This window comes from Suillus clintonianus (genome assembly GCF_016758775.1).
Source record: "Suillus clintonianus strain FC179 chromosome Unknown DEU56scaffold_52, whole genome shotgun sequence".
Classification (NCBI taxonomy): Eukaryota; Fungi; Basidiomycota; class Agaricomycetes; order Boletales; family Suillaceae; genus Suillus; species Suillus clintonianus.
Genome location: NW_024539276.1, coordinates 206,290 through 233,969, shown reverse-complemented (window position 1 = coordinate 233,969; position 27,680 = coordinate 206,290). Strand labels below are relative to the sequence as shown.

At 49.3% G+C, this 27,680-nt stretch overlaps 9 protein-coding genes across 9 annotated transcripts; 4 read left to right on the top strand and 5 right to left on the bottom strand.

Moving 5' to 3' along the window:
• The first annotated feature begins 110 nt into the window (after positions 1-110).
• Positions 111-4,631, top strand: DEU56DRAFT_813097 (uncharacterized protein). Its single transcript, XM_041353641.1, has 7 exons — positions 111-738; positions 1,037-1,465; positions 1,516-1,704; positions 1,761-1,881; positions 1,935-3,032; positions 3,087-3,673; positions 3,732-4,631. Exons 1-7 carry the CDS (start codon positions 380-382, stop codon positions 4,537-4,539), a joined length of 3,591 nt encoding a protein of 1,196 aa, XP_041206867.1. The 5' UTR covers positions 111-379; the 3' UTR covers positions 4,540-4,631.
• Positions 4,632-6,734, bottom strand: DEU56DRAFT_813094 (uncharacterized protein). Its single transcript, XM_041353640.1, has 4 exons — positions 6,308-6,734; positions 6,219-6,256; positions 5,470-6,169; positions 4,632-5,327 (listed from the first exon to the last, which is right to left on the bottom strand). The coding sequence occupies exons 1-4, from the start codon at positions 6,354-6,356 to the stop codon at positions 4,756-4,758; spliced, it is 1,359 nt and encodes a 452-aa protein (XP_041206866.1). The 5' UTR covers positions 6,357-6,734; the 3' UTR covers positions 4,632-4,755.
• A 638-nt stretch (positions 6,735-7,372) lies between these two features.
• DEU56DRAFT_813091 (HAD-like domain-containing protein) lies at positions 7,373-8,763 on the bottom strand. Its single transcript, XM_041353639.1, has 3 exons — positions 8,457-8,763; positions 7,908-8,401; positions 7,373-7,842 (listed from the first exon to the last, which is right to left on the bottom strand). The coding sequence occupies exons 1-3, from the start codon at positions 8,732-8,734 to the stop codon at positions 7,727-7,729; spliced, it is 888 nt and encodes a 295-aa protein (XP_041206865.1). The 5' UTR covers positions 8,735-8,763; the 3' UTR covers positions 7,373-7,726.
• DEU56DRAFT_813089 (uncharacterized protein) lies at positions 8,764-10,226 on the bottom strand. The gene is made up of 7 exons (XM_041353638.1): positions 10,095-10,226; positions 9,954-10,036; positions 9,761-9,894; positions 9,635-9,709; positions 9,394-9,584; positions 9,138-9,339; positions 8,764-9,085 (listed from the first exon to the last, which is right to left on the bottom strand). Exons 1-7 carry the CDS (start codon positions 10,154-10,156, stop codon positions 8,903-8,905), a joined length of 930 nt encoding a protein of 309 aa, XP_041206864.1. The 5' UTR covers positions 10,157-10,226; the 3' UTR covers positions 8,764-8,902.
• Positions 10,227-10,325: 99 nt separating this feature from the next.
• On the top strand, positions 10,326-11,491 carry DEU56DRAFT_449088 (uncharacterized protein). The gene is made up of 5 exons (XM_041346264.1): positions 10,326-10,917; positions 10,969-11,033; positions 11,083-11,193; positions 11,247-11,389; positions 11,438-11,491. Exons 1-4 carry the CDS (start codon positions 10,340-10,342, stop codon positions 11,297-11,299), a joined length of 807 nt encoding a protein of 268 aa, XP_041206863.1. The 5' UTR covers positions 10,326-10,339; the 3' UTR covers positions 11,300-11,389; positions 11,438-11,491.
• A 2,477-nt stretch (positions 11,492-13,968) lies between these two features.
• On the top strand, positions 13,969-14,795 carry DEU56DRAFT_739696 (Chloroperoxidase; the record flags this gene model as incomplete). The annotated part of the gene is made up of 2 exons (XM_041348755.1): positions 13,969-14,129; positions 14,186-14,795. 2 exons carry the CDS (start codon positions 13,969-13,971, stop codon positions 14,793-14,795), a joined length of 771 nt encoding a protein of 256 aa, XP_041206862.1.
• A 1,311-nt stretch (positions 14,796-16,106) lies between these two features.
• On the top strand, positions 16,107-19,811 carry DEU56DRAFT_448998 (glycoside hydrolase family 92 protein). The gene is made up of 15 exons (XM_041346263.1): positions 16,107-16,637; positions 16,702-17,057; positions 17,112-17,683; positions 17,743-17,835; positions 17,887-18,067; positions 18,121-18,134; positions 18,193-18,323; positions 18,378-18,396; positions 18,445-18,553; positions 18,620-18,907; positions 18,967-18,989; positions 19,037-19,153; positions 19,206-19,300; positions 19,356-19,593; positions 19,648-19,811. Exons 1-15 carry the CDS (start codon positions 16,447-16,449, stop codon positions 19,714-19,716), a joined length of 2,496 nt encoding a protein of 831 aa, XP_041206861.1. The 5' UTR covers positions 16,107-16,446; the 3' UTR covers positions 19,717-19,811.
• A 138-nt stretch (positions 19,812-19,949) lies between these two features.
• DEU56DRAFT_813057 (uncharacterized protein) lies at positions 19,950-21,979 on the bottom strand. Its single transcript, XM_041353637.1, has 5 exons — positions 21,332-21,979; positions 20,639-21,284; positions 20,470-20,585; positions 20,324-20,418; positions 19,950-20,272 (listed from the first exon to the last, which is right to left on the bottom strand). The coding sequence occupies exons 1-5, from the start codon at positions 21,940-21,942 to the stop codon at positions 20,103-20,105; spliced, it is 1,638 nt and encodes a 545-aa protein (XP_041206860.1). The 5' UTR covers positions 21,943-21,979; the 3' UTR covers positions 19,950-20,102.
• Positions 21,980-23,194: 1,215 nt separating this feature from the next.
• Positions 23,195-26,097, bottom strand: DEU56DRAFT_448941 (uncharacterized protein). The gene is made up of 6 exons (XM_041346262.1): positions 25,815-26,097; positions 25,535-25,750; positions 24,846-25,480; positions 24,585-24,791; positions 23,888-24,532; positions 23,195-23,832 (listed from the first exon to the last, which is right to left on the bottom strand). Exons 1-6 carry the CDS (start codon positions 25,949-25,951, stop codon positions 23,243-23,245), a joined length of 2,430 nt encoding a protein of 809 aa, XP_041206859.1. The 5' UTR covers positions 25,952-26,097; the 3' UTR covers positions 23,195-23,242.
• Between the last annotated feature and the right edge of the window lie 1,583 nt (positions 26,098-27,680).

Sequence of the window (27,680 nt, the reverse complement as noted above, 5' to 3'; positions counted from 1 at the left end):
CGACTTGGAGTAGCAGACGAGCTCATCGAATGAGCAAGAGAGAGGAAACTCCGTGGACCATGGACCACGTGATGGACCGGGTGGACTTGGTGGTACATGGCGTCACTACCGGAAAAGGTAAAGTCAGGTTTAGTGACTCGGTAACGTTGCTTGGGGAAGAAGGGGGATCAATGCTCCTGTTCGTCGGAAGCCACCACCACCGTTAACCCAAGTGTCTTTCTCTCTCGAACAATACTCATCATCTTATATTCTTTCATATCTTTTGTGATATATAGTTCTTGCATTAATTTACAAGAACATACCAAACAACGCCGTCCATTTCACCTCTTATCTATCTCCTACTACGAACCAGTCTGGACTATTTCTTTCACATCTCTTAATGCCATCAAGGAAGAATCGCAATGCAACTCGTCCATCAGCCCATCCTCCTGCTAATTACTCTCCCGCTCTCCTTCCCGTTGACTCGAATTCCCCGCCTTGGTCAACGGAACAGTCCCCCCTCCTCGAGCCAGACAGACCTCCAGAATCTCCTATCATTCAAATCCATCTCGAACTTCCCCCAGTGGTAGCATTAGAAGACGAAAGTTCACCCATCAAACATGAGGGTGGTCTTCTTCTGGCAACCCCCGAGTCTCGTCCCTCGCCTGTGCGCTCAGAGGTTAAGCTTCCTCAAACGGAAGTCGACTTTACGTCCATGCCAGGAGCGCTGGGCCACACGCGATCTCCTGTGCTTTCCCGGTGAGCATTTCTCTTTGTTTGTCTCTGCAGGTCCATTTTGGGGCACAGCAGCTCTTTCATACTTGACGGACGCACAAACGGCATTTACACGGCATGGTGTTGTCTTCACTGGATAGTGTGTCCTCGCCTTGATGCGCAATGCGCCACATCAACTTTCCTGTGTTCTGACACATTCTATCAACAAGTATAGTACACCACGTGCACTTGCGTTCTAGCACATTGATTTCTCGTTCGTTTCCACTACCACTTTCCTTCGTCAGACACAAAAGGCCAGATAGCTGAGATTGCACACTTCTAGCGAGCCAACAATGCTTGAGACTTTCTCTCGCACTGTGCGCAACTATGTGCCGACTTCCATTCCTGTTCCTACATCTGCCCCCTCACCGCCACGAGTATCGAAACCCGTTTCTTTTGGTAGCTTCATGGCGCCTCCTGGTGCTTCAAGTCTGTCTCCACCAGGTCCTACGATACCAATTGTTGCCCAAACTACCAGCAATCCTCTTGCTACTGGTCTGATTGGAAATCAGCAGACCTGGAGAATGAGAACAGGCGCCCAACTTGACTCAGCAGACGTCGACGAACCTGCTATCTTCGGTTCTGACGATGAGGACGGCGGCACTTCGTTTTCGGGAGATCAGCCCCTGGCGACTTATCCTACGGCTGCAGAAGGCGACTCTATCACATGGTCCCGCTGGGACACCCTCATTGAGAACGGTTCAAGACCTCGGTACGTTAGATATCTCCCAGGCCAGGACACTCTGTAACTTTATCACACAGGCGTATACTGTTACTTGGCTACACCACTGGTCTTCAGATTTGGGACTGCACAATCCTGGGATCAGTATCCGAGATTTTGAATCTCACTGATTATCCCTTCGGGTCCGTGACCTTTGCTAGTGTGCTTGCAACTCCGCACCCCTCTACGGCGTGTGACTCCGACAGTTCTAGGCCCTTGATTGGTGTAGTGTGCGTTAAATTTCTGTAGAGATATGACATCCACCTCTGATCAACGGAATGTGCAGCTCTAGGTCGAAAGACCAGTCGACGATGTCTATTTATTCATTGCGGGCTCACAAGGTCATCAAGCATCTTCCGTTTGCTAATGTGGCAACCTTTTCTTCAAGCGTACACTTCATTGTTATTGTAAGTGTCTGGCTTATCTACCAGATAGGACGTCGTTTACTAGCGAACAACAGAGTACTACAAATCCACCAACTCTGCACATTCTTTCTTCAGCATGCTTTACAGAGCTACATACTATTTCTTCGCTTGCCATTCTTCCTTCTTACACAACAATTCCATATAAAACCAATACCAACAACATTGTATCATTAACAGCGATAGACTCCATCAACACCAACCACGCTTCTCCTGATTACCCGGTCCCTATATATGCCCTTTCTCATCGCATCTTGGCATATGCCTCCCCAGCTCCTAGAGCAGACTCTCATGTTGGAGCCATTTCTCAACCTCGCACGCGCCTCCACTCCCCGTCAAGCACCCTTGGAATATCTCATGCGGCTGCGCTCAAGGTCGGGGGAACTGTCCTCAGCGGGGTGAAGTCTCTTGGCGGAATGGCGTATTCCGCTGCTGCGGAGTATGCGAAATCTCGCGCGGGCGCGGGAGGAGATCAATCACGCACTCAAGGGCAGTCATCAGTCATGAGTGGCGTTAGCAACCTCTTCTTTTCACGGAGTGCCCCTGCTGCGAGTAGCGGCCATGCGGACCCAGGCGAAGTTACGTCTCCGTCATCGGCGCTGTTTCCAAATCCCCCAGACCGACAAGAGGAGGCGGTTTCTTCAACGCAATCGTCGGGTTATCACATTACAGTACTAGATCTAGCTTCCCTCTTGGCCGAAGACAGTCCGTCCGTACGCATTATTTCCGAATTCATCGCATTCAAACATCAGCCCGTCTCCTCTCTCAAGTTTACGCTTGATGGGACATCCTTGCTAGTATCCCCTAGGGATGGTCAAGCTGTTCGCACTTTCCAGATTCGGCCTACGCCTGGTGTTTTGCTTTCCGTCGACCCCGAGAAGTATGCTGTCGAACGTCAAACTGCGCTCGTCGGTCGACAACTCAATGTTGAACCAACTTCACCGTGGCACATGTACAATCTACGACGAGGTCGGACAACTGCCGTCATTGATGGGATTGAGGTTTCGCCGGATGGGCGATGGGTCGCTTTCGGGACCAGGAAAGCGACAGTACACGTTTTTGCTATCAATCCATATGGCGGGAAGCCCGACTTGCGAAGTCATATGGAGAACAGGGTTCGGAATACAAACGAAGCCGTAAGTATACGTTGTCTTCCTGACACGTTTGGTTTGGCTAACAAATTGTATTAGCATGCGCCGTTGTCCGTTGAATTGTCGTCGCTTGTGCGACTCAGATCTGTCAAGTCGTCCGCTCATAGCGGCGTCAGGCCGGGAATAACCTTTACGTTCCTTCCAAGCGACACACCCCTACCTAACGGCCTCCAGCCTCCCCCTTCTGCCATCACTTCAACTCCTAGCTCATCTTCAAGTCGATCGGAGCTGCCTTCCCCGCTTCGTACGCGAAAGATTGCCAACTTTCAGGATGTTCTTCTCTTTGATCCCTCTGATGGCGTGTTATCTTTGAGGCGGGTCATGCTTGAACAGCGCCCTCGGGACACGGGCGCATTTTCATACACATTGGCCAACTTGCCAACGAGCATGTCGCTTCCCGGAACTGGCGCCGCTGGTCGTCTCAGCACATCGCCCCATAATCGCGTCGGCGTCGCATCAGCCAAGACTTCTGGCCTAACCCAGATGATGTTAGAAGCTGCTAGCGAATTGCATGGGCGAGATACCATGGTAGCTACTTGGCAGCTCAGACGGCACCGAGACTGGAGCGAAGTCAAACACGTGCAGCATTTGAGTGCAAGGTCTCCAGGACGAATGCCTATTGCAAAGTATGCACTTCTGTCAACAAAGTCACATTGATGCTGACGCAGATTGTACTACCATTAGCTCCCTTGCTCATGCGGAGCTATCTACATGTTCTAGGTCACCGAATTTGGTCCCTCGTCTCATCTATCTCGCACACCAATTCAGCTTTTACACTCTCGGCGAAGATTACCACGCTCTGATTCGCCGCCACCAACTCGATATGACAGGGACGAAGATGGAAGTACGCAAGGAAGTAGAAGTCAGTGCGTATTCTGCTGGTACTGGAGAGTCATTTGTCGAGGGATTTTCGCCTCGTGACATGGGACGAGCCGCATCCTCCTTTGACGAACCGATAGCATCTGCTATATCTGCCGACATGGCATACCCGCGCTCATCTCGGTCTGTGATCCCAATGCTCCCGAACGGGGCAGGCCAGAATCCACGGTCGTTCAAGAACCCCATCCCCATCCGCGCAATGACGTCGAACATCGCTGAGGGCGTCGGTGAAAGCTTTGGTCGCATCCGGAGGGAGATCAATCGCGTGCGTTCTCCACAACTTGTCGTGGCTCGCCCAGAGGGTCTATCGGTGTCTGTTCCTCTTGAGTTTGACGAGCATGATGAGGACCTGGTGTTCCCTGGAATGGAACGAGATGATGACGTTGTGGATGACAGGGGCGGAAACGCCACTGATCCTTCGATCGATACACCTCCCACCGATGCTGAGCCGTGCGACGAAGGCACCGAGTTATGGCATGGTTGGACAGAGGAGGATAAGCTCGCTGTGGACGAAGCGGAACAGTTTGACGATGTTGTTGGGTTTTTAGACGAGGAGCAGACGCCAGCGATCCAGGCGGAACAAAGGCGGGCGAACAGGCAACAGCTGTGGTAGTTACCGCGCGGTGCTGCGCTCTTACTGCCTCCGTTTGTAATGTGTACTATCTGACATGTAACCACGCGGTACAATGAAATTAGTGAAACTTTGTTTGCAATCCAAGATAAATGCTACATGTAACGATGCTCTGGGGGTGATATCAAGATACACGTGTTGGTATGTGATAAGGAGCGACCAACGAGAGATTGACAAGAAATGAGGTTAACATGCGCGTTATGAACGAGTAAGGACTGCTCCATTCTGCCTTGCGACCGCGCGACCCGAGGTGTCACAGGGGAATGCAGGCCGCAGGGCTGTGGAAACCCGCGAATCTGTGCAGGAGCGAACGTATGCTGGGTTCGACGGTCTATAAAGGTACTCCGTGGCGTGCGATGGGGACGGGCCGAGATGGGAAGGCGGACGGGGCCGGGGATAACTATAAGAAGAAGTTTTCCGGGTTGGGGAAGGCGATCGCGACCAAAACGAGGTGCTCTGCGACCCTGATCCACCGCGATGATTAACCTCCGTATGTTCTTTACTGCAGCCCTCGTACACGTCCATTGCGTAGTGGGAATCGTCGTCTGAAAGATCGTCGTCCGATTCTTCCGAATCTGTTGCTGGTGGCGACACGAGTGATTGGCCGTGTACCAGCATATCCGAAGGGAACGGTGATTGGTCACATGGACCACGCCCATCCATGTCAGCCAAATGGCCCGCAGACAATCTCGTGTGATTTCGCCAGTGGCGACGCATGTTTGAATTGACATTGAATTCGCGACCGCACCCTGGATATGGGCACTGATATGCTAAAAGTGGGTGTGTCAGCCAGTGGGTTCGTGGGTGGTTGGGATACGAATTGAGAAATGGAGTGATGCAACGAGGCAAACACGATTTATTTGTTTGATTTTTTTGGACGGACGAGGCCGAGATAATCAGATATAAACGTACGTTTTGCTCCCGTGTGCGTGTTTACGTGGATCTTCATACTGCTTGGGCGATTGAATCGCTTGCCGCAATGAGGACACTGGTGCTTCTTACCGCGCCCTTCTCCATGCAGCATTGTGCTAAGATGGTCTGATGATTTTAGGTAAGGTCTCCTGCCGTCATTTGTCATGACGGTGGATGCAGAATTAGGAGGGTCTGATACAGAAAAGGATAAGACGGAAGATGAAGGCTGGGGCCTGGATTCATGAAGGTGTTGGGGTGGAACAGCTACGGTGAAGCTATCGTCTCGTGTGCTTTGGGAACTATAAACCGGAGGAGGAGACCTATGCTTTGGGCGTGGTTGTGAGGGGCGATGAGGGACAAAAGAAGTCATAGAAACGCGGAAAGCGGGTGAGGATCCGTTAGCGATTGCGGCGCCTGTATTTCCCTGAGAGGAAGCTGTTGCACGACTGCGCAACTTGGTGCTAGAAGCGACGTGCTCGAGTGAGGATGTGAGAGGGTCGGCTCGGAGGACATTGAAGGAATAAGTAGCGGGGCTTTGGAGAGCGTCTTGTGAGCGATAGGATAGCTGGCGATTTGGGGCTGAATCTGAACTTGTGCTGGATGGGGGTGGGGATGGCAGACTGCGAATTGCTTCATCGCCTAGTCGATATGCCTTGGGGCCGCGGTGGCGAGATGTGAGGCTGCCGCTGCGAATATGATCCTGGAGATGTGTGAGTGCGAGTTGGATCGTGGTTGGTAGGCAGACTTACAGAAGACATATCAGTGTCTTGAGAGCGAATTGAAATTTCTAAAGAAGAGTGAGTTTGTTTGAAAGGTAGAGATTGAGAAAGATGAGTACCGGGGAAGATGTCGCGTATGCTAGGGAGTGGTACACTCTGGTGAGGCATGATTTGATTGTTTAGGCGTCAAAAGACTGTAGCAAAAGCGCAGTCAAGGGTGGTAGGGCCTGCTGTGGGCTTTGGGGGCTAAAAGGATTTGAGTGGATATTTATATATAAACGGAGAACCTGAAATGGGTGATGAAATGCGGTGTTCTAAAGAAGGACCGAGCGCACTTTGATGCGAGCGCTGAGAGATGGACATCACCGTGGACTATGTGACCGCAGTAAGATGGATGATCCTAGAAAGTGGATTGAAATAACGGGAATCAGAGATGATACCGTCAAACTGGAATAACTATTGACGGTGATGAAGAAAGATTAGCCTTGTAATGTACAGAAACGGGTTGTGAACCGAATTACCTACGGGTCGCTACAAACCAGACCCCTCTCCTCGGATTTCAATACAATATCCTCCTGAAAATCTCACTTTTTCAGACTTCCTTATTAAATCGGCCGCCGGTCACCCTTTTTGTACATAAAGTAAATCCGCTTTACCGCACTTTACGATGATCTTTTCCCCTTTTTGAACACTGATCTCCGCATTTCTGACTTATCCGCCGATCTTATCGTCAACTAAGTTAGTACAAGACAATTCCCAAATTGAATACACATAACAAAGCGTACATGCCCGTTCTCGCTTGGCTGTCCAATACATTTATTTGACAGTGGGTCATAGATCGTGGACACCTTTTGATCCCTGTTTACGTCCACATGACTGTCTTCAACTATCCGAGGTGATACCGTGCTTCTCACCCGTGGAAATAATACCCTACCCCACTAGGAGGCCCAAGATACGATACCCTCCTCACTCCAATTCTTCATCTAGAGCCATCTCTGACTCATCCGCGGTCCTACGTATACGTCGGACTAAACATGGCACATTCCGATCTACTTGCGCTCCAAGCGGAACCTTGGTCATACCCTTGCACCATAACCTCCGTCCACCTGTCCAAAAAAAAACAAAAAAAGTTCCGTTCGTCTATAAATTAACCATTCCCCTACAACCGTGACACTGATTTTCAGATTGGCGCGGTGGTTTTCCCTCCATGTTTAATATTCTCTTGCCATTGTGGGAAATATCCGTCAAGATCGACAGGGCACATGGTTGCCGCCGGTTGGATGGCCGGATTTTCGCTGCGGTTAATTGCGTTATCGATCAACCCAGTTGCCAATACTGATCACGGCCAGCCATGATTCTGAACAAACCAAATCCCGATATACACATCGCCATCCCGAAATCCTTCATTCAACCATGTGACACCTCCACCAGAAACCCACTTGGCACTTCTCATCTGGGCTTTAAATCGGTACCGCGTTAGCAAAGCACAAGCGTTGCAGTTCCTATTTAAAGCGGAAACTGCACTAGAATCACAAGTCCTATTTCAAACACGACAATAAGCTATCCACAAAATCTGCAAACGAATCACAGACTTCATCAGGAGCATGCACCCCATCCTTGCATTCATCCCCTGACCGGTATTTTCCCGTCTTCACTGAGAATCAATATTAATCAGCTCGCATAGAAAATTGTGACAAATCATAAATTGTCAATACATACCTAAGATCCTCCATAGACACAGCTCTATGGCGCCGCCACCTAGATCTGTTTGGATATCGTCGCCAATCACGGCGATGCATCCTTCAGAATCGGGGCCCTCGACATCGAGGCTCTCAATCACCGTTGAGAAGAATCCTTTACTCGGCTTGCCAAGCACCTCTGCTTCCCTTCCCGTAGCATTTTCAAGAGCGGCGACGAACGGTCCAGGTCCAAGCGCAAGCCCATGGCCCCCCGAGGATTCTATGTATCTAGCTTTGTGTAAAGCGATGAGGGGGATCGATGCCTTCGGATCCTCAGAGCCATTACGCTCCTTCTGCGAATCATCATCATCATCATCCTCTTCTCCAATAAGAACTCGAAATGCAGAATTCAGATGATCGTAGTCGAACAGCGCAGGCGCCAAGCCAACAATTACCGCGTCATAGGGGACGTTGGTATCGTGCAAGTCAAGTCTACATTCGTCTTTGGCGGATTCTGACAAGAGGAAATATGGTCTTGAAATGGCTTGGGTTTAGCATGGTGTGTGCCGGGTATGATCGCTACCCGTACCTTCTGAGACCCCTTGATTGGATAAGACTCCGTACAGCCTTAAGGCTCGTCCACAGTTCTTGCGATTCACGCACGTCAAACCCAGCATCCAGCATTCTCTTCTGAAGAACCGAGGTAGATTCTTTGCTGGTGTTACTACAAAACCTGAATGGGAATCCAATGCGTCGCAGCTCGGCAAGGGCTTCAACTACTCGACCCGTCGGCGTTGATCCAATCATCAGAGTGCCAGAAATATCTATCAGTAATGCGCGAATGATTGGTCTTGCTCTTACAGCCATGGTGAAAGTGGGAGTTCGTTATCGGCGATGGCGTCAACTACAACTATGTCATATTAATCACGTGCGGCCAACTATATGGTGAATTGCTTCCGCGGGATCAGTCCTTACATATGAAATACAACATTCACGTAGCGTCCCAAGTCCTGACAAGAAAAATATAATTACAACTCAGCCAGTGCCCCAGAGCCCTTCAGCATCCACCTCTCGTGGACCACGCCCATTCGGTGCTCCTGTATCATGCTCTTCATCAGTAGGCAGCGCAATTCTCCCTTCCAGCCCGGTAATCCGACGATAGAGGAGCGTCCCGAACAGAGCCAGAGGATGAAGCACGGTGAACAAAATAACGGTGATCTAGATACGCGTCTGTAAGCAAACCATCAAGCTGGCATACAATTCAGCTCACATATACAGGGCCAGGTTTTGGCCTTGCGCTCCATATACTCGCACAAATCCAAGTAGCTGCGACGGCCCATACAATATCACTGCGCATCAGTATCACGACTAGGCCAATGAGATTTGCGCCGAATGTGACTCCGAATCCAGGCCAGGCAAAGCGTCCGTAATCTTCGGGGTGACTGGGCGAGTAGTATAAACCCAGGGTGATGCTGAAACGAAAACACAGTCAGTCACGTCACCTTCGAAGAAGACAAAACTCCTACAAGAGCGAATAGGGGAACAACAGCGATAGAGGAAGAATGAGGAAGAAACGCAGTGGGGCGTGAATCAGTGCCGTGTCAAGAGGGCGAGCGGATGTGGGCGGATGATATGTGAGAAGCGCGATGTTCGAAAATAATAGACATAGAGTGAGAAGACCAAGAAGTATCGTGGAGAGCAAGAAAAACTCGAGGATCTGTGCATAAATGGCAGTTGGGTTCAAAAGGTTTAGAATGTGCGACGTACCCAGCATATGGCCCAAATAGCCATCAACCAGTTTGCGAAAACGAGGGAAAGTCCAACTCCTTTCACGAGCGTTGTCTATAGGGTGCTAAGAACGCTTCATGTGCTCACTTGCAATGCGCTGCTTACCTTCGTCTCCGGCTTCCTGGCTATGACAAGCAAAATGCAATAGCCGATTTGCCCAAGAAATATAGCGACGATATAAGCGGCAATAAGGTTTGGTGAAGGAGATATCGATGTAGGGTGTGACTTGATAATGGACCCTAAAAAACACCAACAGAATGGGAACTCCAGCGTTATGAAGCAGGAGTATGATGCTCACCGGCTGAAGGCTTGACAATGACCGAGCACACAAGTAGTGTTGCTATGTTTATCAAAAGTGACAGAGGGGTGAGGACCTGCAGCCTGTGCAACTAATTATTAGGTGCCAATAATGAGGATTAAGAGGGGCTACTGTACACACCGTACGAGGGAAAGGTAATCCCGCACTGCAGGATGGGAAACATCGAGCGGTAAAGAGTCCATATTCCTGGATGTAACGTTACAAAATTTTGTGTTAGTTGCAGTAGCTAGCAGATGATTGCAAGAGGCAAGCTACGACGCGTCCGTAGGAGCATGAACTCGAACATGATGTCATGGACTCGGGGACCTGAGGTAAACAAAGAAAAACAACTTTATTTGTCACGGAGAAAAAATCAAGAGGCAAGCATGATGCAGAACAGATCGCAGCGTCCGCGGAAGAGGGTGCGCGTACCCGTTGCACACCACGCAGAACTCACAGAACATGCCGTGTTAATCAAGACAATCCGCACAAACCACCTGCTTAATCTCACTCACCAACTACACTGCCATGCCAGTGCCCAACGTAGTGTCGATCGTGAAAATGTCCGTCAAGGCAAGGGAAAGCTGAAATCAAGAGATATATGGACTACGTGGCCCTTGATAGATTGCTCCATTCCGGAATGGCGGGTTGAAGACGAAGTTAAATCTCTTGCTGAAGCGGTGGCGCATCAGCTCAAAACTAAGTATGTATCGAGACGACATGGCAGCTACGAATCAGAATCCCAGGATGATGTGGAGGAAACGGGAGACGAGGATTTGGAGCCTTTGTCACCAAGTCTCTTACAAGCCTTCGTCTGGCAAACTACCAAGGTCCTTGTCTGCATTTTGGACTCCATTCTCGAACAGCGACCAGCCGTAGCAGATAGCATGCAAAATAGGATGTGGGCATTTAATTGGGAAGGTGTTCTTAGAGTCTTGATCTCGGGCATGACTCTAGACAGATCGTAAGCTGCTGTCTTTCACGAGGCCCATTGATACTGATGATCCTTCGCAAGTGTGGTCTCTGCAGCATACAAACGCTTGTCTTCAATATACGGCTCATCCAAGACTCTTGATATCGGTATTTGGCTCTCTCTTCGGTTTCATATTTACTGACCACTACACGTCAGCTTTATCGAGAATTGGTCGTATTGAATCACGTAAATCCGCATTGGTTGAATTCTCAGAAAAACACGAGGACGCCTTTCTTCAGCAACCCATCGTGCGTGTACGAAGGCCAAGTGAGAACACCCCATCCTTATAACTGCAGCCTGTTTAATATACCCATCCCCAGAGAAACGACGACGGGTTATGTCTAAGGCGGTTATCGAAACTGATACCGAGTAGTCGTGTTTCCCGCGGACGAGCTGCCGTGCAGTGTTTCTCCGATTCACAAGATAATCTGCTCGGGTTACCGTCTACGCTCACCATATGCATGTGGGTGTTTCAACTGATATGCACCACGCTCTCTAACATGTTTCGCAGCACAGTGGTTTTAGTTCTCAGCATAATAAGCGCCGACATCGTTTCTAAATACCTGTCAGCCACGCTTTTATAACACTGCTTTTGGTCCGCCCGACTATTTCCCGTCCAGTGTACATGATTGGACAGAATCGTTTCGACTGAGGTTCATATCGCGGGGATCAGACCATCCCGGCAGGAGCCGTGATTACCTCTCCAGACATGACTGAATTCATATCTATCGTGCGAGATCCGGGGCGCCTCATCCTCGTCGTTCCTCGCGTTAGCAATCTTATATGGGAACATGACAAATCCATGGGTCGCAAAGCCAAACTTAATATATTGCAACGAGACAACTTGGAGATTGTGATGATGTAGCGCTGAACATCGACTGCGCCTGCATTGCCATCACACAGTTATCCTTGGGTGAGCACTACCATCTGCGCCCAATACCAGCGATGGAACCGGCCCGTAAGCCATCATTCGTCATGTATGACGCAGCCTTCTGAATTCGAAGTTTGTGCGCAGGTTCTCCATTTCACATTCGGGCAATGTTGTTGTTGTGAGACGGGCTACCCTGCCCCGTGGTCGTATCGCCCAACTTGCCAGGCTACAGCAAATACTCGGCTTTCCCGGTTCTTCATTTCACGATTGGGTACTGTCATCGTTCTGAGACGTGTTGCCTACCCGGTGGTCGTATCGCCGACCTTGGCAGACGACAGCAAACACTCGGCTTTCACGGTTCTCCATTTCATGATCGGGTTTATTGTTGTACTGAGATGGGTTACCTGCCCTGTTGTCGTATCGCCACTACAGCGAACACTCGGTTTAGCAATGAGTCATCGGTACTTGCTGTGACCAGCTGTAGACTTTCAGACTACAGCAAACACTTGATTTTGCAAATGACTCATCGGTACTTGCTGTGACCAGGTATAGACTTGCTCAGGTACCGAAAGCTAATTCGGAACCAGAGGATGAGTTTGCGAGGATCGCACGACGCCGAATGGCGCCAACTGATATCGATAAGTATTGAGTTTCAACACTGTCTCATTAGGACCATATCTGTGTTTTGGGTTCAGGGGAGACGTGTGCTCTCGGGACTTCTTCTGACCAGGGGAAGTCGGATACTACCCCGATGGAAGTAGAGCGTTTGAACTAGAAGAAGCAAGCGATTGACGAGGGGCCTGGCTGTACGCAAAAGGAAGCAGCGACAAGTACGCGCCAGAGTATAACGTGCAAAAAAAATCCACAGAACGGTTCTGGCTAAGCAAGATGGTTGGTCGTTGCCTACGCTATGCCATATGATATACTCACCGCCAGTATGCTGAGCTTGATGAACAAGATTGATTGCGTGAGATCAGGATATCGGAGGGGAGCTATTTCCGGTGTGAGTGAGTTTAATATGTATGAGCGCAAATCAACATATAGTTAGGTCATGGGAGAGCTGCAGGGCGGTGTGTAAACGTCTAGGACAATCAAGGGGTGTCCAATTGGACATCTTACTCTCCAGAGTGCAGATTTCAGCCCCCATCATGATTGTTCTTTGATAATGATGACATTAATGATGCCTGACCAAGGGATGGGATCTGCAAAAGCGGTGTTTTGGAGCGCTGGGCGCATCAACATTTCATTCCACGGCTACCGCTCACACCATAGTGCGATCAGGGTCGAATACCTGTGCAGTGCCGCCGTGAGCAAAACATGTAGGAATTGGAATGGATGATCGTGCATCACGATGAGAGTCCAATTCACAGGTCCACAATAGTAAATACCTTTTGCGCAAGAGCAGAAGCCCGCGAGCGTCGCATTGTTTGAGGGTTAGTTTGGGAAACTTGGTCAACTGATCATGGTATTATGAACGGAGCTGAGTCACAGCCGCTGAAAAGTTGGAACGCCCGACTGCTGGAAGCGAAAGTCTGCCGACCGGCGCGTGACCAAATTTAGTGAAGGCTGTGTCATTTTTAAACTGTGACCGTTTGTGACTGATAGGCTTGCACATGCTTTACCTTTGGCGCCCTTCACAGCCAAGGGTTGTTCTTTCCCATCATGCGCCCGTCGATACAGTGGCAGTGATACTAGCAACATCATTAAGTCAGTACAATTGGCGGTACCGCCAAAAGAAACGTGAGTGCGATGCTTGATATGATCTCACAATTTTACTTGCTTCATATCTCGGCCAATTCAACAAAACCACAGCCCAAGCCAGCATCTCATCGTCATATCAACCGAGGAATCCCATCATCTTACTTATCTGTGCTCGTACGGCAGAGTCACAACGTCACACAGGAACCTACAGGAACCCCCTGCCCAGTCAGACACACATATAAGCGTCCGATTAGATACCGCTATTTCATTGTCCCCGCTGAGACTAGGAACTTGTCTAGAAGTCATTACCCCTGCCCCTGCAATCTCACTGTTCCAGACTATTCCCCTTATTTTATTTCACGCCTATAAAGTCGAACAGACCACAGATTAACCAGACCATCCGCAGATCCTCCCCAAGTACCACAACCAGACTACACCCAGATCCTACCCGCTTACCAGACATACATATCATGTCTTCCGAGTCATCCACCAACTCTTCCACAAATTCACATCAACACCCAAAGGGCTCCTGCCCAATGACGGGAAAGACATTCGATTTCTGCCCACCACAGGCTGGAGACTCGAGATCACCCTGCCCAGCACTGAACGCCCTAGCAAACCATGGTTACCTGTAAGTTGACAAATCTCCAGAGTCATCATATCCAGAACTAATAACCTCTTGTCCAGTCCACGAGATGGAAAGAACATCGGTCCAATGGACCTCGTTCGCGGACTCAAAAAGGGCTACCACCTGTCCTCAGTACTTGCCTACATCTTGTCGTTTGGCAGCTTGTTCCTACTCGGGCAATTCAGATGCATGTCGCTTTCAGATCTTGCTCGTCATAACCTGATCGAACATAACGCATCACTCGTACACGATGACGACAACAACGGCGCCGAGTATGCCCCAACTAGCGTGGACAACACGCTATTAACAGCACTTTGTTCAGAGGGCGGAAAGGTCCTCCCAAACAGGATGACGCTCGAGGATGCTGCACTCATTCGTGTCAAGAGAGAAAAGGAGTGCGGAATATTAGATGGTGTGCATGCTGAGATAGCTCGAGGGGAGATAGTCATTGCTATCGGAGTCCTGGGTGGCAAGGACGCGGCGAAGAACGGTGTCAAAATTAGCGCACTGCACGAGTGGATGTCGAATGAGCGTCTGCCTGTTGGGTGGAAGCCCGATCACACTCAGGGCTTGTACCAGACCTACAAGATGGCGAAGTTTGTCAGGGAGCGCATGCGGGAGGTCAGAGCGCAGCAACCATCTGACAAGCCGCCAGTGCAGTCGCAGTAGGGTTCGTTTTTCGCCTCTGTCTCCCTTTCACTTGTATTCCAGCGTGTTTTGGTTTTATTCGTATATATTGGATACCCCATCGATATGTCTGTTCGTACAACAAATTTACTTATATCACACATTATCGCAGAAGCATTGTTAATTATCATGTATTCCATCCCCACGAGCTAGTAGTCGCACAACCGTCAATATTTACCTTTAATTTATTGCTGGGCTATCCTATCCTGGTTCTTTCACATCTCTCACATCACAAGCTCCGAGTGTCGGTGCAATGACTCTTACCGATAATCTCGAGCTCGGCGTCCCAGATCACGAACGACACTAGTGCTAAAGCTTAAAGGACTTGAAGACCGAGAATTATCGGTGACTCACCACACAGGATCCGAGTGTCGGTGCAATGACTCTATGGATGATCGAGTCAGCGTCCCAGAGATCGCGAACAGCACTAAATGACTTGAAGACCGATTTTGTCGCTCCATTTCCATCCCAAATAGTATAAGGCGTTTCGGACATTTACATTGAACATATCGTGTTGAAATTAGCACTGCCAGTGCAGAGATAACAGCAGAATGTTCACACTCATCATTGGACTAACTAATACTGTCGGAGTGAGGAATTGACAATTTCAACTGATGCGATACCGGTGCTCAGGGGAAGGACATTACTTTTTGTTGTCCAACGAACCATGACTTTCCTGTCCATCTGGCAAAGAAGATATCTTGTAGCCTTTGCGTATCACAGATACTCACAGGAGGTAAATACCGAGGTACTGAAACCTTGCAGAAAAATGCGGACGAATTGTATTCTCAAACACTGGGCTGATTGTCATACCATCGTGTTCGGTGTCGACCGACAATTGATCTTGGAAGAATCGCAAAGTGGACGTAAATCTATATTCGGACCTGCAGGTAATGCGAGGTATATGAGGTAGATACCTGAATTTGACTGCGCACTCATGCGAGGAACAGACATCGTGGAGTGCAATCGATAGATCGGGAGAACTGGGGTTGTGGCGTGTTGGTAACCCCATTCACAACGGAGCTGTTAAACACCTGATGATAGCAGTCATGTCTAGAGTCGTGTGTTCCATCAGGTATTTCGGGATTGCTAATTCATCCCGTGGTGCGCGCGAGATAGCTGCCCAGATGGTAAAGTTGGGTTCCAGTATGTTCCTATATGATTGAAGTACGTGAGGATAGCACAAACATATCTCGGGATAGTCAGTGGCGATAGTTGACGGTATTATCGATTGGGTCGGTTCAACAACTAAACATCACTCTGGATTCTAAGTAGCGAACACAAACGCAGCTGCACAATTAGAGTTTGATAGCAATTGCGACCGGACAGGCACGTATTATAGTACTTAACTTCCAGTTGTGCCTCCTTGATCTCTTGCAAGCCCATTCTTGGCAAAAAGCATCCACTCGGAGCGTCAGGCTTGTTGGAGAACCTGATAGTAAGTTTAGAAATGCAAGCCGATTCTGCCGTGCCCTCGGAGGTAACATGACTAGATCAGCCTGGAGGTTCGTCTCCCTCTTGTGTGTTGGCCTCGATTGGAAAGTGCAGAACATCCCGAACGCTCATACTGGTGAACGCTGACAATGAGCCCATCGTATAAGTAGTACTTGCAAATTGTGCAAGCGAGTGTAGAATGAACGGCTGTTGCCGAAGGGGTGCTAAATGTTCGCGTCTGCCATTTCAAGTTGAATACAGAGATGTCATGAGTAGCTATAGCATTCGAGCACTTCTTCTGCTCTGTGGCCTAATTTCACTTACAACGCAAAAACAAGTTCCAGACGCCTTCAGACGTCCCCCTAGTGAAGCAGTGGACAATGTTAATCCGTCAGCATTACCTCTCACACATTGCCTTGTCCTGCTCCGAGTCTCACTAACTCATGTTGTTCAGGCTTATTGGCAATGGCGGGGACACCCCAAATGGATCCGGAGGTATGATTCCCTCAACTTCACCCCCGTTTGCCATGACACGATGGGTTGCCCAAACATCCGAGAACTACGTATCTGTCACTCCATACAATTACACTGCGACATCAATCCATGGCTTTCAAGGAACCCACCAACCAGCCATCTGGATGGGTGAGAGCGGTCAAGTGGTAATATCCCCAGGCGCAGGCCAGGTGCAACCTAAATTCAACGATCGAGGCATGAGTTTCACTCACGAGAACGAAATCATCACTGCTAGTTACTACAGCGTGAACTTGAATGCCATTGAAGGGGGTCAAATTTTAGCCGAACAAAGTTCTAGTACGTTATCTATTGTTGTATTGACAACTCCCCCATGTGCTGAAGTCTGTTGAGCTTCTCGTGTCGGACACCTCCGATTCACGTTCACTGATACCCGCCAGCCTTACGTGCTTGTTGAAGCTACTCGGGCTAGCGTTCTTGGGTCTTCAGACCCTCATAACCTGACTTTCCCTCACGGTTCCATATCCATCAATCCCGACACCCGCGAAATATCTGGCAGCAACCCTGAACGCCAGGACTTCATCATCGCGCCTGTCTCGACTCCTGCAAAACAGTGGAGTGGATATTTCTGTGCACGTTTCGACCAGCCTTTTGCCTCATGGGGCATTTCGAAAAACAACACTCTTCTTGGTGGCCAGACAAGCGGCAACGGCACGCTGCTATCAGGATATGCTACATTCTCACCCGAAGTGGTGGAAGTCAGTGTCAGGATCGGTGTTTCATTCATTTCTGTTGAGCAAGCTAGAAAGAACTTGGACATGGAGATACCCGATGGGAATACCCTAGAAGACACGGCGACAATGACGCGATCAGCATGGGCTGAGAAATTGGAACTAATCAAGATTAAAGGTGCTTCCGAGGATCAACTGCAAACTTTCTACACTGCGTTTTTTCATACATTGCAGGCATAGTTATTTTTCTTCATTTTTGTCGAAGTGCGATGCTCATGTTTCTTTCCTTATAGTATCCTTACGAGCAGAGCGAAGATGGTCAGTACTACTCGGGATACGATGATGCTGTGCATGAGGGAGTGTCATATACCGGATACTCGAACTGGGTAAGCACTAAAAGGTTCTAGGCATTACGGAGGCCTGATGTATTACACAAGGACACGTATCGCGCCGAATGGGCATGGCTTATTTTGTTCGCGCCCGATAGGATACCAGGTATGGTACAGAGTATGCTGCAGGACTACAAGGAGGTGGGTGACATTACGACTTGTTCAAAGGAAGTTATTTTCAGCCACAACACGCAGGGCGGTCGGCTCCCGATGTGGAAGAACATCATTGGTAGGTTTGAATGTTTATCTCAGTCCTGAATCTTATCAACTTATCGTCGTCAGAGACAAATATTATGGTAGCTCTCTTTTTCCGCTCTATGCCGTTCCGCGTGATTAGAAAATGTGCTTCTACAGGTCGCGACTCATGCGGATTCTCTCATTGCAGAGGCTGTCTTGAAAGGAATGACTGGGTTCGATTTGGAGACTGCATGGGAGGCAGTGTATAACGATGCAACAGTGCCTCCGGTCAATGATACAACCACTGTGTGGGTTTAAATGAATCTCTGCTGCTACATGGTGACTGAGTTAAACATTTACAGATACTTTGATCGTGAGGAAGTAAGAATTCTACAGCTCCTGCAGCACCAGATCTTTTGATTATCACAGAATGTCGACTATGAAGTTCGTGCTGGCTTGACTTCGGTTTATGAAGAGAAAGGCTGGGTTGCAGACGACATCCATTCCGAGTCAGCGTCTCGAACCCTAGATTATTCTTGTGACATTCTTGTTCAACTCTTTGTATGGCCAATACTTACTACTTCGCTTTGCTTCATCCATTTAGATGACGATTTTGCCGTGTCTGTCCTCGCAGGTCTCCTCAATAAAAGCGAAGAAGAACAGTTCTTCCGAACGCGCTCGCTGCAAAATCCCTTTACCATCTTCAACTCACTCACCGGCTTTATGGAAGCGCGCAACGCAAGTGGCGCATGGGCCGGTCCCGATAACGGTTGGACGGAAGGCGATAAATGGGCTTATACGTTTGACGTAGTGCACGATACACCAGAACTGATCGCTCACATAGGCGGCAATGCGACGTTTGTGGATTTTTTGGACGAGCACTTTGACGGAGGTCAATTCTAGCTATTATAAGAATCGGTATATCTTACTGATTTCATCGGCCTGCTTCAGGTCACAATGATCATACCAACGAGGTCCGTTTTTGTTATGTGCTTTTGAAGCTGCTGACACATTCTTGCAGCCGTCTCATCATATACCCTACCTGTATTCCCTCGCTGGAGCTGCGTCAAAATCTCAATCACGTATCCGCCAGATCGCAGAGTCAGACTACAACGCTTCCGTCAATGGCCTCTCTGGGGTATGTCAAGCGGTAGAACGTTCAGTCAGTCCAATTGACTAATATAACGCAGAATGAAGATTGCGGCCAGATGAGCGCATGGTATCTGTTCAGTGCTTTGGGATTTTACCCTGTAAATCCTGTGTCGGGGTTGTACGTGGTCGGGTCGTAAGTGTATATATAGTGTTCCTTCAGACTCCACCGCTAACCCCAGGACCTGAAGTCCATTTTTTGATCAAGTAGAGATCCAATTCCCATTAGCCAACGTCACCAGCCTCAAAATCATCTCAAAGGGCGCACCATCAAAGCCATTCGTAAACTCGTTCACCATCAATGGCGAGGATATACCCAGCCCCATTATCTCGCACAATCAACTACTCGACGGGGGCAGATTTGAGTTCATAATGTCCAGTCGACCACAGGCCTGGGGGAGTAGCACACTGTTCCCGAAAGACAACACGGTACGCAGCAAAAGTCCATGCGTCATCTTGTCCATTTGACGCAGTTAGCTATAGGATGTAATCAGCAAGCAGGAGAAATCAGCGCAATATTATGTAGCGCAAACACACCTCGAGTTGCGTTAAGGACACCCATGGTTCTTGACCAGGCGTCAACGAGTTGGGTTTCTGAAAGCCACCAACGGCAAATCATTCATGCTGTGTCACTTGTGAGCTACAACACATAGCCTTGTATGTGGGACCGTTGCAATAAGGCAGATACGTCCCGAGTAATCGATGGAATCAATCGCGTGCGGGGTCTCTGAGAATCATTAGACTAAGAGTAATGGGGTATATAACTCAAGAAAAGCACAACATTATCCCTAGGCACGCAACAGCAAACGCTGCGCTGTTTAAGATTGAGTATTTCAAATCTGATGGAGATGCAAATCATTGGTGGATATAATACTACTACAGTCCAGAGAGGAGTTACATTGCTCTGCGATAGTGGGGGCATCGAGTCAGAGTCAATATTAATGGCCTCTCCCAAACGAGAAACCGCCACGCCCAGCCTGCTGGAAAAAGTGCGCAAATGGATGCTCTCCGCCACCACTACCACCACCGAACGGATTCGCGAACGGACTGCCTCCTTGAGAATGGGGATCATTTGGATCATCACCGTTATCGAAGCGTTGACGTAGTTCTACATGATGAAATGAGCAAAACGCGCAAATATGTTTGTACATGTTCTTGCCTGGGTTAGTCAGGACCTCATATGCCTCATTCACTTCTGCCATTTTCGTCTCTGAACCTCCCTTGTCAGGATGGGCTGTCATGGCTGCTTTGCGGCTGGGGAAGCTATTAACTGACAAGAAATACGAGAGGGAATGCAAGTCCTACAAGGCTTTCTTGATAGTTTTCGCGTCTGCATCCCTAGAGACACCGAGAACCTTGTAGTAATCTTTCTGCTTGGATTGCTTTAGTAGCCGTTGGGCTTTCTGCAAGCGCGCCAGCACCTGTTGAACAGCAATTCAGAGTTCTGAACTTTCATAAAAGAGGGGCAGCTCACGTCTCTGTCGCTACGACCACTGCTCTCAAACGCGCGTTCAAAAGATCGTACTGCGTCTTCCCACTCTTCGCGAATCAGCATTGCTTCACCCTTCACCACCCACGCGTCGACTTCCACATTGGCATCGCCACCCATATCATTTAAAGCTCGGAGGGCATCTTCAGACATCGCAAGCAGAGCATCACACCAAGGTTCGCCCTTTCTTGCGTTGTTGAGCCTCAAATACGCACGGCATGCTCCACGAAGGATAAGAGCGCGACGCGGGCTTGACAAGAGAACATTAGGTATTGGGAGCTTGGAGGAAGATGGTGACAGCATCTCTGGATCCCCATTTGAAAGCAACGCGTCTTCGAAAGTACTGGCAAAGCCATTGCCAGGAAAGTCTTTCGTAGTACCAACGACATGCTTCAAAACACCTTTCCAGTCACTGGCCTCCATGAGCTTCGCCAATTTTGCAAAACCCTTGTCGAGAGATTTCGTGAGTCTATGGGCTGGTAAACACGAAGAAGAATCGGGGTCCAGATGAAGACATTGTTTGAGAGGCGAGAGATGTGAGGATGACTGTGAAGGCGGAAGTAGGAAGTAAGAGAGGCGGAAGATACGCATAAGAGAGAGAGAAGTAGGATGAGTTAAGTACGACAGTCGACTGAATCATCATTAGCAAGTGTATGTGTATGTATAACGTGAACTCACGTCAGATCGACCACAGCTCCCTGCACGTCACCACTGGCTAAATTACAGTCTGCCCTTGTCTGCCTGAGCTCGGTACTATGACTAGCTACCCGTAGGGCTTGAGTCGCAGCTTCTGAGCAAACAGTCCATAGCTGGGCGCGTCTTGCTTTGAAAGCCTTGGAGGCTACTACCTCGGCCTCCTTGATGTCACTTAGCATGTCGTTCGCAGCTTCATCACCAGCAACGTTTATGTTATACGTTGCGAGTAATTCCTTGGCACGAGCCCAGTCTCCTTCCTTGGTATGGATCTTCGCCATCATCATAATGGCACGGTCAAATTCTCCGCCAGTCAGTTCCAGAACCTTGGCGAAGTCATCGAGTGCGCTCGCGTGGCGGCTTAACGAAAAGTAAGCTGTAGCTCGCTTGTAGAACAGTAAGTAATCTGCAGGGGAGAGTGAGATGGCGTCTGTGTATGTTTTCGCCGCATCGTTAAATTGTCCAGCGGAAAGCAAGGCGTCACCACGGACTATGAGAGGTTGAAGTCCGGGTGGAGCGAGCCCAGATGACGAGGTGTCTGACAGAACGGGTTTAGCTAGCAATAATAGTAGCCCAGCGAAACAGTGCAGCCGCATAACGAGACGATGAACACTTGTTCGAAGTCAGTGAGATCTTGAAATAGTTCAACTGCTCCAGAGTCCACGTCCACTATCCCACGTACCTCTATCACGTGAGCATCACGTGTTGGGCGCGTCACGCAAAGCAATCATGATTTCAGTATAGCCGAAATCTGAATGACGTGTGCAGGAGAACCTGCAGTACATGGGCACAACAAAACCGACACTAAAATATGGTAGCCCCTAGCCAGATTTAGGGAGGAGAGTAAACCATGAGATTGCTAGGGCTGACGTCGCGGTGATGGACACCATTTTCCCAGAGGGTATAATGACCTGGTGTCGCATGGGTGAATGTACCATCAGGAGAGAGAGAAAAGAACACATACAGATAACGATTTGCCACCACGCGCTGAGGAAGTCGTCCCCGTTCAGATGCGTGATCGGGTCAAGCTTTCTGAACACGACGATGTAGAAGACGCGCCTGCCTGTTTCAGCATCGTCAATTCCTAGCGCCCTCCTGATGTTCGCCGTAGATGTATCTTCAAACACGTGTGACCAGACCAATTCTGGGACGTGATACTTCACCTTCCCCTCCTCATCCTTCTTCGCTATCTCATACACCTTCTGGAGTATGTCAGCCTCGCTCTCGCGCTCCTCTTCTGGCCAATAAAGCTTGGCTACCAGCTTGTCGGTAGAGTTATGAGGGTTATAATGAGGGAGCTGCGGTACCAGAGCCGACAGCGCCACACTTTCCACTGGAAAGACGGTGGTGGCACGTCCGCGCAAACCGAAGTGAGTGATGCGCTCAGCAGACGTCAAATTGAATTTGAGGTCGACCAGAAGGCAAAAAGCCCTTCGTTCTTTAATATGAAATGGAAATTAAGACGTGTTAAATTGAGGTTCTGGAACTTGGAGACCTCGTAGATTATCGACGAACTGAATCTCCAAGACAGAATATACCTCCGCAAGATCAACGAGATACTACTCGTGTGAGGGTCTAGAGCCCTACGCGGATAGAGGCAAACTATTCCTTCCTTCTTTGTTATGGATATGTTATCCTTGATGCGAACCTAGTGATGACTGCATATCTGGCAGACTATGCCTGCTTGATGTCGCCGTAGATACAGATACACCTTTGCAGTGAATAATTGACATCCTTAAGAGTTCTGGTGACAACATCGTTGCGCTTGCTCCCCGATGCATCAAGGCATCTCCAAGCCTGAAGTTATGATGAGCAGGCTAAGAACTTTGAAATAGGAATCACTCGGAATTCTAAAGTCAGATACAAAACATCTATAAGCTTCTATTATGATGTAAATTACACGCGGACATCTAGGGACTCCCGCGACAGCATCTTTGATTCAATTAACTTCGCCTCAAGCCATGTCTCAAATACGACACGGTTCTCCAGTGAGGTTCTTCTACTAGCACGCACCGTGTAACAAAGGCTGACAGTATCAAGGCAAGATTGCGCCATTTTCTCCCAGGTGTCACGGTGCGATCCCGAGGGTTCTATGTCATCACGGCCCGACAATAAGAATTTACTTTTTTCACCGAGGCATCCTTCTGCATCCACTGTCAGCCAGCCATTGAGTTTTGTGCCCTTGCCGATGAACACGCCGTTGTCATAACAAATACAGACCCAGGTCAGGACCCATATGAATGATTCAGCGTCGTGCTGGTAGAGGTGCTTGACCTGGCCTTGGATGGCTTTCTCTGTAAGAAGGCCAAGTGACATGAAAGGTACTGTCCCTGTACGCTCCTGGCCCGAGGGGGCGGCTTGAGTAGATGATAAGTCGAAGTCGTTGAGTACGCCAATCCATCGACCATCTGAGGTCTGGTATACCATGAGATTGCTAGGGCTGACGTCGCGATGGTGGACAAGTCCTTCCCAGAGGGCATAATGACCTGGTGTCGCACGAATTAATGATCAACAAGGAGCGCAAGAAGAAAGGACACATACAGACGACGGCGTGCCACCATGCGACGAGGAACGGTTTGTTGCTCAGGTCCGTGATCGGCTCAAGCCTTCTGAATATGATGATGTAGAAGACGCGCCTGCCTAGTTTAGGGTCCTCAAGTCCCAGCGCGCTCCTAATTTTCGCCGTAGATGTATCCTCAAACTTATGGAACCACACCATTTCTGGCACGTGGTACCTCACCCTCTCGTCGGTCTCCGCAATCTTATACACCTTCTTGAGAATGTCAGGCTCGCTCTCACGCGCCTCTTCTGGCCAATAAAGCTTGGCAACCAGCTCCTTGGTGGGGTTATGAGGGTTATGGTGAGGGAGGTTCGGTACCAGACGCGACAACTTCTTGCTTTCCACAGGAAACATGGTGGTTGCACGTCCGCGCAGACCAAAGTGAGTGGTGCGCTTGTTAGACGTCAGATTAAATTTGAGGTCAACCTCTCCGATCTTTTCGTCCTCGACCCGAATATCGCCCGGAGTTTCAAGCTCACGTAGCGTGTGGTAGCCCCACTCTGCGTATGGCATTCGCTGCATAGCAAGCAGCAAAACCATGAAGCGGGGAAGGTCCTGGACGAAGTTGATGCCAGAGCATTGAATCGCGCCCTGCCGATCAAAGTACCAGGTGTAAATTATGTCGTCTAGTGCGAGCGATCAATGTCATGGGGGATCTGCAGCAATTCATCAACTTACTCTCCACCAAATAAGAGATGACGCTCTGCCGCGCAAAGTGGGCTGCGAACATTTCCGCGGCGTACAAACCATTTTGCACGACAGGATGAGGTTTTGGCGGCGGCCTCTTGGGTTTCTTGTTTTTACGGCCGCCGTCGGCTAGACCAGCAGAGGAACGCTTCTTCTCTCCTTTGTTGTTGGTTCGCTGAGATTGGTTCGAACGTCCTGCTGCATCGCACATGTTAGTATGGAGGCGTGAGTTGGACATGCTGGATAGCTTACCCGCATTCGATGACTGGCGGGAACTCGTAGCAGCACTACGCGCATTCGATGTCCGGCGCGAGCTCGTAGCAGCAGCGCGCGCATTTGATGTCTGGCGCGAGCTTGTAGCAGCAGCACGCGTATTCGATGTCTGGCGTGAATTTGTAGCAGCACCACTGGCAGGCAAAGGTGTTGCATCTGGATCAGTCCCCTGGTCCATTTCCCTCCGATACTTCATAAACTTCTTCCCTTCAGGGATACTGTAAGTCGTCTTCGCTGCATAAGTCGCAGGTGGTGGTTCAGCTTTCGCCTCCGTGTGTTTAAACTCCAGCGTCGTTCGAAGTTCCTTCCATTCGAACTTCTTGACGGGCTTCTTCAACGCTGAATCGTAAACACCTTCTATGTTACATTTCCCCGCCTTCATAGCGCTTGCGTTGGAGACGATAACGACGTCAGGCTTGCGTGAGGACTGTTCGCCTTGGTACTTTTGGTAGATCAATGATGGGTCGTTTAGACAAAACATGATGTTCTCGAGATCGTCCTTGGCCTTTGAAGGAACCAATCCAGGCGCGTCCAGCTCGCTCAGTCGACCGAGCGCACAGTTTGCAGCTTTGATAAAAGGCACGTACATAGGAGGCTCTGTTTCGCTGGCCAGACTTACAGTGGCGTTAAATTAACCTCCTTTCACAGGATTTGAAGTGCTGACTTACAGAGTAACCATTTGGTTCTTGATGAATTGAGCGTCACTACCCTCGTTGCAGATGGGCAGGACGGCCTTGAGGGACTCATCGAGCAGTGTCGACTTGTCAGGAAGTGGTTTTGAGTTATCTTTGCAGCGGTAAAGGAGCTCCTCCAACATTTTATCGACAGCGCATTCTTTGTAGTTCTCAACGTCGCGCGTGATCCATGGACGAACGTCCTCGACACTGCGTAAACGACGGAATGCAATATCAACATGTAGTACCGCAACGACAGGTAAAGTGGACGTACTCAACACCTACAGCACCAATATGTTCGCTGATAGCAGCAGAGCCAACTGCAAGCGGGGTGGAGTTGGGCTTGGATTCAGAGTTAACGCCGTGGCGAGGCGTCATTGGCGCAGTGGCGCCAGCAGCATTGCCAGCCATGACGAAGAGTGTAAGACGAGTGAACTGCAATGACAAGAAGTTGCAGATGGAAGCTCGCTTTTAAGCTAGGACGAAACTATTGTTCACACATCTCAAGCCACATTCGATGGGATAAGTTAAAAGCCACGCGGTTGCAATTGAGCGCTGAGGCACAGTCACGGTTTAACGTTCAACAGTCAACCATCACATCAACTTTTTTCGACGTCGCCCACCAGCGCCCACCGTCGTCCACCGTGGTTCTTACTCCGTTGAGCATAATGGAGACATACTCTGTCATTCGATGCGCAATACCAGCTGTGACATGGTCCAGACTCTTTAGAATCCATCAGACACCATCAGATTCGATTGTGCATCTGACTCGGACAGGTGTCGGCGTCCCCACTCTCGCCCGACGTGATTTTTTCTCCATCGAGCGCAATCACGATTTTTTTCTGTTCTTCGGCGCGTAGAACACCTGTGAATTGCGACACCGAGTCAAATTTGAAGATCATCGGCATCACTACCATCACACATCAAGCTTCGACGTCACCCGCCCTCGCCCGCCGAGACTTCTTTGACGAGTCGGTGAGTCAATTACATTCGTATGACTCTTCCTACTATGACTCGTCTGCCTACGGTTCCGATTATTCTCGCTGTTTGTTCGTTTTTGACATGTACTATCGCTTAATCAATAATTACAATCTGCAAGAACGCAGACTAATTTTTTTTCCACTCCGCAGCCCACTAACGGAAGAATTACGCAGAAGAATTATGTGGTGCTGTCAATCGGTATCTCTTGCGCAGGGCTACGTTGGCTATGACCCATAACGAGCGGTACGAATCATTTGTACGGGCCATGGCTGACTATAGACCGACGCCAGCCCACTCTCGTTTGTGTTAACTGGTTCATTCTAGTCCTACGATGACGAGGTCGTTCAGCCGAGCTACGCATCACAGAAGAGATTGCATCAGCTTCCTTGTGCGGCCCTGCCTGCCCCTTGATCGTCACCAATTCGTGCAACATTACTTTTACCGATATCATCTTGAACTTAATCACTACTCTTGCTCACGATGATGTTTGAATTGTTATAGACCGGGAAGTAGTGGCGTGATTGGCGCATACCCTTGTAAGTAGTACTACGCCTCCCCCTTTGACGGAATAACTATTCGGCTAATAGGGTGTTGTATTCGTGACCCAAACCTGGCGTCGAACTGCATCTCCGAGACGGGCTATACCCCCGCAAGATTAGAGCGTCAAGTTTCAATCTCTAGAGATCTATATATCGCTCGTGCGGGGGTCTAGAACCCTACGCGGACCAAATCGGGGAAACGTTCCTTTCTTCTTTGTTATGGATATATTATCCTGGATCAGAACCTAGTGACGACCGCATCTCTGCGATAGACTATGGCCCCATGGGATTGGTGTGTCAGGTAAATAAAAATCACCAGGACTTTCGGTCTGTAACAAGGGAAGAACCAACAGTGACGGACGCCGGGTATATATGACATACCCGCGGCTCCGGAGAACAGTGCCTCACCATGTCTCTGAATTTTTGGCGAAGGTCTAGGGGAAAGCCGTTTAATCGTTCGCGACGCAGCAAGCAATATATACATTTGCTAACACCACTCGTATTCGGCCGGTGGCTGCAGCCGGGCGAAAAGCGCTTCACGATAAAGTATGCGGTGTCTGATTTTTTTGCTCGAGCATGATAAGGACCATCCACGAGAGAAGCTTGGAGGAACATATCGC